Genomic DNA, 15,000 nt, shown 5'->3' with positions numbered 1-15,000 from the left:
TTGAGTTTTGCAAATGGGCGTTGAACGCAATTTTTTTTAATTTTTCTTTTCTTTTTTCTTCTTCTTTTTTTAGCTTCCTAGTTCAACTGGGTGATATAAATCCGGAAAGGGAAAACACCCCGATTCTCAGCTGTGAATTAGTCCATGTGATACAGTGTCTGTATCGGGGCGGGTGGGGGGTCGCGGGGGGGGGAGGGGAGAGAAAGAGAACCCAGAACTCAAACACACACACACACACACACACACACACACACACACACACACACACACACACACACACACACACACACACATAACATTGTTATTGTTGTTGTTCAGTGCTGTTGCTGTTGGTGTTATCAATTTTATGATCATTGTTGTTGTTGTTTATTCGTTGTTGTAATTCTTCTTCTTCTTTTTTTAAACAAAACTTAAATCAATCATTTTCTACATGTAACACACACACACACACACACACACACACACACACACACACACACACACACACACACACACACACACACACACACAATCACACGCGCACACACTTTCACTTACTCGCATGCGCACACACTGAGTAATTTCTTAAGTAAGGTCTTACGTGTAATCATAGAAAAGCAGCGCGACGTTTATTTGAGTGATAAATAAAGCGACCTAGATCATGAAGGATTTTTACGCCCTGCATTATAAACTGTAAACTTCTGAGGGATGTTGGAGAGAGAGAGAGAGAGAGAGAGAGAGAGAGAGAGAGAGAGAGAGAGAGAGAGAGAGAGAGAGAGGCAGTGGGGCAGACAGACAGACAGACAGACACAGACAAGAGATGCAAACAGACAGACAGACAGAGACATTATTATCCCCACCCTCACCCCCATCCCCTGGTACTTCCTCTACCCCCCCCCCCCCCCCCCTCATCACCACACCCTCCCCGGCCCACCACCCCCCTGCACGCGCCACACATACCTGTTTCTCTGTCATTTCCTTTCTGGATGTCTCCTTCTCCTCCCCCCCCCCCCTCCCCCTCACACACACACACACCTCTACTCCCCTATATAGTTTTCCCCAGTCACCCAACAACTGAACCGGATTCCTTCAACATCCCCTCCCCCTCCTCTCCCCCCCCCCTACCCCCCTGACCTGTATTTACGGCGTCTGAGTGTCCCCTCCTCCCCGTCCTCCCGCCCGTCCCCTCTCCACACACACACACACACACTCTCTCTCTCCATCCCCACGCCACCCCACCACCCCATCACCCCAACCTCGACGCCTGACCGACTTCTGAATCATCCGGGTTGTTTTTTTTTTGGGGGGGGGGGTGCGTAGGGGTGGGGGGGGGGGGGGTCTTGTTTGTGTTGTTCCTGTTTGTGTTGCGGGCACGGTGATGTATGTGTTGTTCTCTGTTCCCCCGCGTCAGTTTCCTTACAGCATTATTTCACTGGCACTGAGTGTGTGGACACTCCGGCAGACATCTTCCTCAGTGGGAACAGCCACGGCACGGCCAGTCAGTGATCGAGCGTCAGTCAGTGTCCGTCTGTCGCCACAGTCCGGAGCCACATCTTTCTCTTTCTGTCTGCGTGTGCATGATTTTGGATATTAAAGCGGTTCATGAATTTACTACTGGGAACAACCTTTTGTGTGTTACTATGGGTTCTAGTTTTACTGGCGCTAGGTGCGTGCCAGTGTGTGTGCGTGTGTGTTTATGTGTGTTTATGTGTGTGTGTGCGTGTGTGTGTGCGTGTGTGTGTGCGTGTGTGTGTGTGTGTGTGTGTGTGTGTGTCTGTGCGGTAGGTGCCTATGTATATGTCTGAATGTGTCTATGTCTGTCCGTGTCAGTGCGTGCATGCGTGCGTCCGGGCATGCCTCAGTCAGAGCCGGACCACAGCGCGCACAGTGCGCAGTCATGTGAAAGACACAGACGTGCGCTGATGCACAGATCACGTAACCCTTCAAACAATGAACAAAGCATCCTCCGACCGAATTCTCAGAATTCAGTAATATCGATCCAAACCAGCGTTTCTCGCCGCCTCTCGTGCCATTCAGTCGTTCAGTTTGCAGCACTGAGCCAGTGGTATAGCCGCGGCATGTTTGTTCATATCTTGGTCACGGGGCTAACGCGCGTGTCACGTGAGTGCCTTACTCAGTCAACGACGGGGCCCCACGTGACGACGATCAGCTGCCGTAGTGTCCTGCTCGCAGCGCCAAACGGCCTTGGAGACAGGCAGACCTCAGCTGCTTGCGCCGCCACTGACTATAGTGACCCACTGGCGGACTTTGGACAGACAAAAAAAAGTGGTGGGGGGTGGGGTGGGGAGGGGGGGGGGTAGGAAATCGATTTGTGGGCGCCACAACAACACTGTCTGTCCCAGGCCCCTTGTGTGTGTGTGTGTGTGTGTGTGTGTGTGTGTGTGTGTGTATGTGAAGTGTGAGCGAGTGTCATCGTGTGTGTGTGTGTGTGTGTGTGTGTGTGTGTGTGTGTGTGTGTGTGTGTGTGAAGTGTGAGCGAGTGTCATCGTGTGTGTGTGTGTGTGTGTGTGTGTGCGTGCGCGCGCGCGCGCTGGCGGTGTGTGTCCGTGTGTGTGTGTGTGTGTGTGTGTGTGTGTGTGTGTGTGTGCGTGCCTGAGTGTGTGTGTGTATGAGTGTCACCGTGTGTGTGCGTATGTGTGCGCGTAGAGTATGTGTGCGTGCTTGTGTGTGTGTGAGTGTCACCGTGTGTGTGTGTGCGTATGTGTGCGTGCGTGTGTGTGTGTGTGAGTGTCACCGTGTGTGTGTGTGTGTGTGTGTGTGTGTGTGTGTGTGAGTGTGTGTGTGTGTATGTGTGTGTGTGTGTGTGTGTGTGTGTGTGTGTGACAGCTGACCTCATCAGCTGCAAACCAGGGTTGGGGAATCTGAGAACAGGAGGTGACTCAGTTCTCAACAGCTGGGACTGGAGGGGTAGAGGGGTAGCAGTTCCCTCCCTTCAGCTGTTCTCTCTCCATGTGTGTGTGTGTGTGTTGTTGTTGCTAACCGGTTTGCACTAAGGGGGTGGGGGGGGGGGGGGGGGGGGTCGGTGTTGGGGGAGGTTAAGGTGGGCCGGGTGGGATGGGGTGGGGGTGAAAGGGAAGGCGGAAGATGGAAATGACGATGGTGAAAACATGTTGACCGTCATATCTTTTTCGTTTTAATGAGACCGCCCACACTACAATGTTAGACATTTGCATATGAATGAATAGATGAATAAATAAATAAATAAATAAATAAATAAATAAATACATGAAACAATAAATGAATAAACAAATAAATAATGCAAGAAGAAGCGGGCATCTAAGTAGTGCACACAAAAACGTCTCTACTCTGTCCCTTAAAACACACACACACACACACACACACACACACACACACACACACACACACACACACACACACACTGACACAACAACAACAACAACAACAACAAGCTACAATCAAACCATAAACAAATACCATCACACACACAAACACAGCCACATCCAACGCCTCTCACGGCGTCACGATACGTGCGATCTTTTTAGCAACGTGTTAATTGTCGTTATCAGCCCCGTAGTCTCACCTGTAATCTCCCCCACACCCCCCACACCCCCCACATCCCCCTGCACACACTGTCCCCCCCCCCCCCCCCCCAATCCCCCCCCCCCCCCACTACGATGCATTGCAGTGCACCTCCGCCCCCCCTCCCCCCTCTCCCCAACCCTATACTTTCCAGTCCAGTAATTAACTCGTTAATTATTTTGCTCTCACGCATGGATATCACCTTCACCTTCACCTTCTCCTCTCCCGTAGTCTGGGTTCAGACCGTTGGGGCACCGCTGCTGACCTGGCCACCACCCCTCTCCACTCTTCACGGTTTTCTGATTTCCTCAGGGCGTCACCGAGCGTCAAGCCTGTCCACCCCCGGATGTTGTCTTCCCATCTCTTCTTCTGCCGTCCTCTCCTGCCTCCTTGTACGGTGCCTTGCAGGAACGTTTTGGCAAGACCAGATGATCGGGAGATGTGTCCATACCACCTAAGTTTGCGTTTTTTCACTATGGACAGAAGGTCTTCGTAGGGTCCAATACTTTGCTTGATTCTGTTCTTCACTTCTGTGTTAGTGATGTGGTCTCTGTAGGAGATGCCAAGTAGTCTACGAAAGCATCTCATCTCGACAGCTTGGATTCTTCTCTCGATGTCTGCAGTCAGGGTCCAAGTCTCGCAGGCGTAGAGCAATATTGATATAACCAGGGAACGCATCAGTCTGATTTTTGAGCTGAGAGCGATGTTTTTGTTGTTCCAGATGGTGTTCAGCTTGTTGAGTGCCATTGTTGTTTGGGCAATTCTCGAGAGTACTTCTGGTTTAGATCCTTCATCTGACACGATTGCTCCCAGATATTTGAAGCTGTGGACTGTTTTAAGCTTTTCGTCGTTGACTTTGATGTCAATGCTGATGCCGTTGGTGTTGTTAGTCATCAGTTTGGTTTTCTCCGCACTGATTTGCATTCCATACGATGTGGAGGCTTTGTCTAAATGTTTGACCAGGCTTGCCAGTTCTTCTTCTTTTCCAGCCAGTCCATCAATGTCGTCGGCAAAACGTAGGTTTGTGATTGTTCTGCCGCCTATGCTGACTGTTCCTACATGCTCTTCCAGTGCGTCAGTCATGATTCTTTCTAAGAAGATGTTGAAGAGTGTTGGGGAGAGTAGACAGCCTTGTCTCACTCCGACTGTGGTTCTGAACCAGTCCCCGATGCTATTGTTGAGGTAGACGGCGCTGGTGGCTTTGTCATAGAGGTGCTGTATCAGTCTGATCAGGTTGGCGTTGATGTTGTACAGATTCATGGTAGCCCACAAAGCTGCATGCCAGACCCTGTCAAATGCCTTCTTAAAATCAATGAAGACGTGGTAGAGGTCTTGTTGGTGTTGATGGTACCTCTCACATAGCAACCTCAAGTTGAAGATTTGTTCAGTTGTGCTCCTTCCTGGTCTGAAACCTGCCTGTTCTTCAGCAATGATGTTTTCTGCTTGTGGTTTCAGTCTGTTAAGCAGGATCTTCAACATGACTTTGCTGGGATGACTAATCAGGCTGATGGATATCATAGCGTTTTATTGATTTACTAGTTTCTATCTTACCTGGCATCTGTCTATATTTCTGTCTATTTATCTACAAAACAATTCATGTCGATCCTGCAACGGCTCATTCTCATTTTTTTACTGTATGCCGCCCCCCCCTTCCGCCCCCGGCCCCACCTTACCCCTCCCTCCACTTTTCCCACCCTCCCTCTGATCCCATTTCACGTTCTTATTGTTGGTGTCAGTGTTTTTCAGGGTGAGACAGTATGCAGGTACTTAATTGGCTGAGGAAGAAGGAAAACGTTTCGAGGGTTATTATGTTATTGCGTGCGCGCGCGCGCGTGTGTGTGGTGATGTGTTGTGTGTGTGTGTGTGCGCGCGTGACTGTGAAGACGTTCTGTTCATCTTGCCAAAGCCAATCATTCTTTCTTTTGCTGAAAAAAAAAAGTGCATGCGCGCATACTCCCCCCCCCCACCCCCCCCGAACTTTTCTCACTCAAAGAGAGCGCCAGAGGATATTCGATTTCGAGTCAGAGAGATAAATATTGACAGGAAACCAAGTTGCACTCACACACACACAGATTCACACGCACGTGAACAAATAAAGTGAAGGAAGAGCTGTGAGAGAGACACACACACACACACAAATCCATCACACCATTAGACGTGTATCAAGTCAAAAATATTTATTTACAATCAAAACCTGGTCCAGATATGGTACACGTGTACAAGTGAGCAAACACGAATGACGCCATCATGGTTATCTTTACACACAGACACACAGCACCAGTATGTTTTGTCAACAACAGAACCACAAAAAAACACCAAAAACAAAACAAAACCGCAGTCTCACAAATGTACATGCATCCATGCAAGTGCGCAAGTGCACACACACTCACAAGCATGCACACACACACACACTCTTTCACAAACACAGACACACACATAATGCCATTTTTTGTCCTTTGGTTGTCTTTGTTATCAACTGATCCTCCATCATTAAAAACAACGCACAAAAACACAAGCAAAGGTCGATTCAGATCGCAACAGATCTTCATCGATCAAAATGTTGAAAGTGAACTGACTGGCAGTCATTCCAGTTACGGCTTCCTCTTCGAGCAGTACTCTTTCTACAGGGTAGAGAGACAGGAAAGGGGGAGAAGACGCGAGTGTGAACAAGGGAGGTAAAAATGAAAAACAGAGGTGAGAGTGAAAGATTTGCACACAAACCACACACAGAGCCAGAGATTTTCAAAGAGACTAACACACACACACACACAGAGAATGCATTACAGTACAACTAGAACCAATTGTTTTCCTTAAATGAGCATTTTTTAAAAACCCAACTGATAGCTCCAGATTTTTTTCCCCCCATGAGTAGAATTAAAGGTTATTAATCATCGGTCTTAACAACAGATGAACATAACATGTAAGAAACACAACAAAAAGGTTTGGAATTTTAGAGAAAAAAAGTTTAGTCTACAAATTTCAGCATCCTAAGTAAGCTGTGGAGGCCAAAACGCTCGACACTTTTGCATCAATGGTCTCCAAGTGGTAAACAACACTTCCAGTGCCCCCCCAACCGCCACCTCTCCCACCCCGATCACCTAACCTCCTGTCCCTCCCTCCTCAACCCCCCAAATTCTCCTGAACAGCAGTGGAATGATGCAACCTTCACCTGTACCTCTTCTTCACATCAAGGAACGCCAACTGCAAAATATCAGCAGCGACCCCCCCCCCCCCCCCCCCACCCCTCAGTTTTAGGTGCCAGAATAATCAATTTATATGATTGTGGGCCCCCAACAATGACGAGGAAGAGTAATTATTTGTGCAGACGTTTTTATTTTCCTTCAGTTAAGTTCACCCACCCCTTTCCCTGAACTCACAAGTACAGTGTTTATACCTGTCTTGAGCACACCATATTTCACCCTGTTCTTGTTGGCTGACTGCCAAATTCATTCATTATTCATTTGCATGTGACCCAAATCTTGTTTCCTGTAGTCGTTTTTTCCCCTTGTCTGCTGTGAAGCTGCGAAAGGAATCAGACAAGAAATTAATATCTCTGACAGCTGACAGTCAGGTAATTCATATCTGACAGTCAGGTAATTCATATACAACTGTAGCATGCCCATCAAACACTATCATAATGTATGCATATGCAGTAAACGTGTCTTCAGAAGGGGGATTTTCTGAAACGGTTTGAGTGAACAGTTGTGATGAAAACCAAAGTTTGTTCAAATACCCCACCTCTGCCCCCCCTCCCTCCCCCTGTCCCACAAATATTTACCAAAATTAACAAGGCTGGCTGCTGTTTGTACTGGAAAAAGCCATCACATCTGTGTGTGTGTGTGTGTGTGTGTGCACGCGTGCGCACGCGCACATGTAAATTAGCACTAAATAAACAGTAGAAAGGAATCTTTTCCAAACACACTATGGCACAAAGGATACATTTGGATTGTTAACAAATGTTACACTTCTGTCACACCACTGTGCACAATATATATGTGCATGTGCAAGAGAACACACATACATTTGTGGGTGTGGGTGCTCAATCAGGCATAATTCTCTCCAAGCAGGATGTGATCTAACAAGAAGCAAAACCATACGTATAGCTTGAAAGACAAAAAACTAGAATCGGCACTTTTCAAAGAGGAAGCCCAAAAAATAGAACTTGAAAAGGCAGACAAATCCCTCATATAATGTGCAAAGAGCTTCAAAAGAAACAACATATACCCAACTTGACTTCAACTTGTCTCAAAACAAAACAGGACTGATCTAGGACATCACGACCTAGTATATCTTATGGTTTTCAAACTCAAAAGGAGGAGTTTGTATTATACTCCATGTTTGGTGATACATATCCTGTACCATGTCAAACTGATGCAAACTAGGCCTATCGGTTTGCTCTGCTTGGCCAAATTTCGTGCGGCTAACAGTGAAAAGACGAGCCGTCTTGCCCAGTCCGCTCTTAGCCAATCAAACGCCTCTCAAAACAAAGGTTAAGAACACAGGAATGACAATACCATTTGTCATTCACAATTTAATTCACGGAACAATGTGATCACACAGACAAACATTTCACCTAAAAAAAACCAAAAGAACTTTTAAAACATGGAAATAAACAGCCAGTTTTTTAAAAACCTTTATGAATCTATGTGTATGAAATCTATACTGAAACTGAAGTGAACTCCCTTCTCAGTGAGTGAACGAAGGCATTGCTTCACGATGAAGTAAACACAGCACTCTTCCTGATGCTTAGCTCTTTTCATACAGGGATGACAAATACCACAAACTGAACAACTACCAACAGAACTTGCTCCACATCCATTTCTGGACTCAGGGTATAGTTACTATAAAACATACGGTGCAAACTGTTTTGCAAAATGTCCACTACTCTTGGACACATTTGAAAGGCTGGTTGTTTTTTTTTGGTTTTTGTTTTTTTTATGTTTTTTTGTTTTATTTTGGGGTTTTTTGTTGCTTTTTTTGTTTTTAAACACATATAAGTAAACTTTGGGAAAAATAATACATATACACACTACTGTTACACGAGCAATGTTCAAAGGGTCCAAATTCAAAGTCGGCCAACAAATTTTGCATAATTTTTGCAGTGCCCCACCTCACCTCAGGGGACGTCCTGTAGCCAGCATGGGAAGTAGGTCAGGACACAGCATTCATTTCATCTTCATCAACACTCCACAACAACAAACACTGCTACTGTACATCGCAGCATTAAGCCAGCAAAAGTTTTCATTGGCACGCATTGACAGTCCTGACTGCGATACTGTTCACCAGATGGACTCAGCTGTGGTCTTCTTGGCAAACTACCAGTTAAACAGACAAAAGTTTATTTCTACATCCCAAAAATGTGATGTCCCATGACAAAATGTAATCTCAGGCAATTAAAGAAAAGATTTGGAAACTGGTGAATTATAATTAAGCAAGCTTGAAAACAAAGATGTGGAAAAAAAAAGAGGTCAACTTAATAAGAAACTTGTATGTAATTGGACACATACAATCTTTTTTTCATAATGAATAAGATTGACAAGAGTGAAATTGATATTTATGTGTTCAAGCAGTCACTTCTCTTGTCAACAATTAAAAAACAAAAACAACAACAACAAACAAACGAAACAAAAAAAAAAAAAGACTGCATCTCACAGACGTAGGTCACACAACTGACAAACTAGATCTACCAGCTCAAAGTCCGAAATTTTCTCTCGGTCCTCCAAAACCACTGTCCTGCCTTTAGCCACTAAATCACAGGTTCACAACTCTATGATACACCAGAAAACCATACAAACAGTGATACCACACAATGGTATCCCATTGCAAACAGGAATACCATTCAATGGTATCCCACAGCAAACAGTAATACCATACAATGGTATCCCATAGTGAACAGTAATAATACCATACAATGTTATCCATGTGCAAAGTCCTGAGCCCTGTCTTCACCTCAGAACCAAAAACACTTTCTTTTTTTTTTTCAACCTGACCTCAAACCTCATTCTCTGCCTCACACAAACACCTGAATTATTTTGTCAAGACTTCATCCACAGTCCACTCTTCATCACAAATGACTGATCCATCGCACAAGATGGGGCCCGTTTTTTCAAGTGTGTTATCAACGCCAAACTACGTTGAGCATTCGGTCTATTGAAAAAAAAAAAAAAAAAAAATAAAAAAAACCACACCAGTAAACAAAAAAAACAAAAAAAGGAAGAAAAACCACTACACAATCTGACTGAGAAAAAGATGGGCACAAGTTCTTTGTACACAGTTCTACAAGTTGAGTACGTCAGTGCTGACTGCAACATAGCAATGGCATGGTGACGAGATGAAGCGTCAGAGAAATGACATGACGTCAGTGATGACTGCAACATAGCAATGGTATGGTGTCAACATATGACATCAGTGATGACAGCAACATAGCAATGGTATGGTGACAAGATGAAGCGTCAGAGAAATGACATCAGTGATGACTACAACATAGCAATGGCATGGTGACAACATGAAGCGTCAGAGAAATGACATCAGTGATGACAGCAACATAGCAATGGCATGGTGACAAGATGAAGCGACAGAGAAATGACATCAGTGATAGCAATGGTATGGTGACAACATGAAGCGACAGAGAAATGACATCAGTGATAGCAACGGTATGGTGACAACATGAAGCGTCAGAGAAATGACATCAGTGATGACTACAACATAGCAATGGTATGGTGACAACATGAAGCGACAGAGAAATGACATCAGTGATAGCAACGGTATGGTGACAACATGAAGTGTGAGAGAAATGACATCAGTGATGACTACAACATAGCAATGGTATGGTGACAACATGAAGCGTTAGAGAAATGACATCACGTCAGTGATGACTACAACATAGCAATGGTATGGTGACAACATGAAGCGTCAGAGAAATGATCATCCACATGTAGCTGCCTTTAAATTCCATGAGATGCCTCCAAGTTTTATTTGAAATGAAAATACCAAGAGATGCCTCCATTTGTTTGTGTGAAATCAGAATCTGGAACAATCTACCATCAAACTACTTCCCACAATTCTAATTAAACCCCAAACACCAATTTCTGCTTTTGTTAATTGCGCATATATATATTCTTTACATACTTTTGAGTGAGTGTAGGGGTGTGCATAAATATGTTGTGAATGTATACAGTACATCAGAGTTTGTTTACTTTTTTTTTGTTCGTTTTGTGTGCATGTTGCTAGAGAATGTTAGTTCAATTGTTTCTCCAATACTTTTCTTCTTGTTTTTAACTGTGCTTACCACTAGGTGAATATTTTACAAAATAACAAACAAACAAAAAAATCCTCCAAACCTGACAAATCCACCCTGCTATGGACACAATGTAAACACCGTTTTGTTCTTGTTCCATCTGGCCCAACCCTTTTCACCAAATCGTGCAAATAAAAAGCCTAGTTATTTTACTGTGAAGCAAAAGGCAACAAGAAGTAATCGAGCTTATCCTGTCAGATTTGCTGTAAATACTATATTAACCGGGAGGAGGAGAAGAATAAATGTAAGTCAATTGAGCTGTAATTGAAAAAACAGATTTTGTCCTTTCTTACAGAATTCATCATTTAAAAAAATACATATATGTATTAGGCTTAATGCAAAAATTAAATTCCACCAATATATTTCATTACATAAAGATTGATAATTTTTCATCAGTTACAGCCAAGACAAACTTTTTGCTTTTGAAGTTTATTATGTTTGATCCTTACAGCTATAGCTGTCCAATCTTGACACAGAATTCACAAAGAAATAGGTATCTGAATTTTTTTAAATAAAAATCAATGATATGGAAGTTACACTGATTGCATTAATACTGACCAAATGCTGGAGCACGTTATTCTTCACCGACAGAACAGGGTAGACGAGACAGAATTCATGCAAACATCACAATTCACACAGATGAAAAACAATACATCAAATCAGGAAGATGTCTGGACTAGACCGTGCAATGAGAAACAATTTTTTTGCATATTTTGTCCAGACGAACCGGTTTCCAACACACATTACAGCAAACAGTTCTCTCCCTTGCACTTGTCCCTCTCTCTGCATGTGTTGTCATGTCAGTCTCTTCTTACCAAGTTTCTTTCCCAAATTCTTGTGGTTAGACTTGCCCAGTGAACGAAATGTTTCAGTTTATCGTTTTAAATACATCTTTTTCTCTTTTTTAAATTTTTTTATATTATTACAAAACAGCAATAGTGAATCAGTAACTAAATGCTAAACAGCACGTTACTACATAACTTCAACGCAACCAGAGCAAAGCATTGCACAGTTTCTATTCTGTATTTGGCTGTCATGGCTGGTCTTTTAATTAAAGAAAAAAAAAAGGATATATAAACACAAATGACTACAAATCGAACTGTAATAAAAATGTGAACTTCTGAAAACAAACTTGCCAGGAAATATTCTTTTACTTGTTTTTCTTCATCTCAAATAGAAATCAACAAGACAATCTGTCACCGTAGCTGAGTAGAATGAACGATGTTGGTTAATGTGTTGTGTTCCATGCCTTTCAGTCTAAGCATCTTACAGAAAACAGGAAAAAAAACCCAACATGAATTCATCATGGGAGTTGCATGCAGTAAAGGTAACATGACTCGTCTGTCATCAACTGTACGAATACATGTACATGGGAAAAGGAACATAGTATAACACTGGCTAGTGAGTTACAACACTGAGAAAACAACAACACAAAATTTAAAAAAAAAACATAAAAAAAAAACAACACCTTCCCCCTATTGCTGTGAAGACCAAATCTGAAACGGTTCACCTACTCCACAAACCATAATTTTCCTTTATGATAATAAAATAATTCATTCAATGGCAAAATCATCATGACCTCTCAATGAAGTTTTGTGCAGCAGGACAATGCAGGAAAAGTGTTCCAATAATCCATGCGGCTGAGAAAAGCTGTCCAGAGGAACGTCCGGAGGTGGTGGTGGTGATGGCACTAGAGAGTGTTGGTCTACACCGTCACTGACATATAGGCTCCCTTTGAATGGCCCCTTCTTCCGACACAGTGAAGGTTTCCGAAAGGCTGCGAATAAAATGGTAGTCATTTGCCTGGCAGTAAGGGCAGATTATCATCTGCGAGTACTGAGAGTAGAACTCCAGGCCTTTGGCGATATCCACAACGGCGCGGCGACAGCATTTGCACGTCAGGCGCTTCTGGCAACACGGCGTGGCCGCGAAGATGTCGTAGGTGTACATGGACCCCACCACCAGGTTGCAGCCATCCCAGGGACGTTTGCAGGCCACGCACCTGATGCTGTTGTGGCCCTCCAGACAGGACAGGCAGGCCGCGTTCAGAAACTGCAGCCGCCCCTCCCAGATCACCTGCAACAGTCAGCAACTTCGGGGGTCAGAATACAGGGGTTTTTTTTTTAAATATCAGTGTCAACTCATGCCTTTAAAACAATTAAGAATAAATATATATCACTGTCAATTCAATTCTTTGAATACAGTTCAGAAAAATCAGTGTCAACTCATGCCTTTAAAACAATTAACTTTTAAGAATAAATATATATCACTGTTAATTCAATTCTTTGAATACAGTTCAGAAAAATAAGTGTCTTAGAATACAGCTGTTATATTTTAGATATCAGCATCAACTTCATGCCTTAAAATAGCTTTCTTTCAGTATCTCAGTGTCAACTTGTATCTTCAAATACAGTTTTAAAATTCAGTGTTTCAGCTTCTTGATGATCAGGTAAACTGTGTTTGTTACACCCACAATTGCCATTATCTGTCCATGTATGTGAATGTCGCACAACTAGTGACGATAAATTTCGGTCTTGCCATTGAATAGAATTTTATGTAGTGAATGTGTGTGTATGTGCTTGCACTCTCAACTGTACACACAAATATGCACGCATATGTATCTGTAATACCTGAAAGAGATTATATTGCTAACACTAATAATGACCACAAAAAAGGAAAAAATCATTTGTGTGTTTAAGTCATGATAACACATCATATGCAACTGTGACATGTACACAAATACAGAATAGCTGTGTTAAGCAGTTGAAGGCTTGAACTACAAAACTGGAACACAATCTTGTTTTTTTTAAATCCAGTCAAAATCTGAAGCAACATCTGAAACACCCAGAGGTGTAATCTGTTATTTTCTTTAAAACAGACCTGGAACCTTATCAAAGAAAAAATAAATGCAGATGTTAATGCATCCATGTACAGATACAGATGTTTGCATGTGCATCTTTGTGCATTATTATAACTTTGTTTTCAGTTTCAAGGTGTTGAAGCATGCAGACTTATTCATATGCTACACCACATTGCGTGATCTGCCATAAATACACACAAACAAATAAATAAAAAAAGAGCAGATTCTGATCTTCGCATAAACCTAATACCTAATGGTCAGGTCTTGAGAGCCCACCCTTACAATTTTGATGCAGAGATCACAGTGACACACATATTATTATGCCTACATTTTATCCAAGGCCATGATTAACCTGGTAAAGCTGTAATGAACACTGCCCACCACACTCCCCATCCACAACTTTTATACAGGACTTTGATGTATCCTCATTTGTGTTTTCAGTCTTAAACTGTGTAAGCAGCCAAGACTACAAATGAGGTGGAAACCTTATTTAGGGACTGCTGGATAATTTAACACATTACTGGAGGGTAATTATTATTGTCAATGGAAAATAATCAAACACACCATTGAAAATCAAACTTGAGAAACACAGAAATCAAACACACCATTCAAAATCAAACTTGGGAAACACAGAAATCAAACACACCATTCAAAATCAAACTTGAGAAACACGGAAATCAAATACACCATTCAAAATCGAACTTCAGACAGCAAAGGTCCGTTACCTGTATGGCCAACTCGTCGTAGGACTGCGGAGACAGGAAGAAGGACCCGTCCAGCAAGGGGAAGCGATCAAAGACAGCCAGCACCGTTTTACACAAGGCGCAGCGAGCGCTGCTCATCTTCTTGCTCAGCAGGTTGCTCAGCACAAAGTTCCTCGTCTCCAGATCACAGCTGCCCGCCTCTGCCGCCACCTCAGCCAGAGTGTGGGCCTTAGCAGCCGCTATGGAGCAGGATGTGAATGAACAGGCCAGGGTGTTGACGTCCTCCATGCGGATGTGGTATGGGTTCTGCTTGTTGCGGGGCAGGGCGGCGAAGGCGGAGAGGTCCATGCGGTGTCTGAAGCCGGAGATGGACGTGGTGCTGCCTTCGCTCGAGGCGTCGCTGGACTTGCGGTTCTTGAAGAACATCTCTCCGCTGACGGGGGAGGAGGAGATGGGGGAGGCAGACCCCGCGGAGCTGGGCAGGCTGCTGCTGCTGCTGTGGCTTCCCGCGCTGCCCGTGCTGCTGACGCTGTTGGTGCGCAGTCGTAGCTGCGGGTTGTGGCTCCCCCCGCTGCCAGGAAGGACCCCCGGCAATACGC

The 15,000-nt window shown here is 43.8% G+C and overlaps 1 protein-coding gene across 1 annotated transcript in view; it reads right to left on the bottom strand.

The window, feature by feature from the left end:
• Positions 1-5,702: 5,702 nt before the first annotated feature.
• Positions 5,703-15,000, bottom strand: part of LOC143297911 (headcase protein homolog) — a 10,314-nt gene continuing 1,016 nt past the window's right edge. Inside the window, exons 1-2 of the mRNA XM_076610466.1 lie at positions 14,423-15,000; positions 5,703-12,913 (exon numbers count right to left, since the gene is read on the bottom strand). The exon at positions 14,423-15,000 is cut by the window's right edge and continues 1,016 nt beyond it. Coding sequence (XP_076466581.1) covers positions 12,551-12,913; positions 14,423-15,000 — 941 coding nt within the window. The 3' untranslated portion in view covers positions 5,703-12,550. The remainder of the gene's footprint in view (positions 12,914-14,422) is intronic.

This window comes from Babylonia areolata, chromosome 23 (assembly GCF_041734735.1).
Source record: "Babylonia areolata isolate BAREFJ2019XMU chromosome 23, ASM4173473v1, whole genome shotgun sequence".
Classification (NCBI taxonomy): domain Eukaryota; kingdom Metazoa; phylum Mollusca; class Gastropoda; order Neogastropoda; family Buccinidae; genus Babylonia; species Babylonia areolata.
This window is presented reverse-complemented; position numbering and strand designations above follow the sequence as displayed.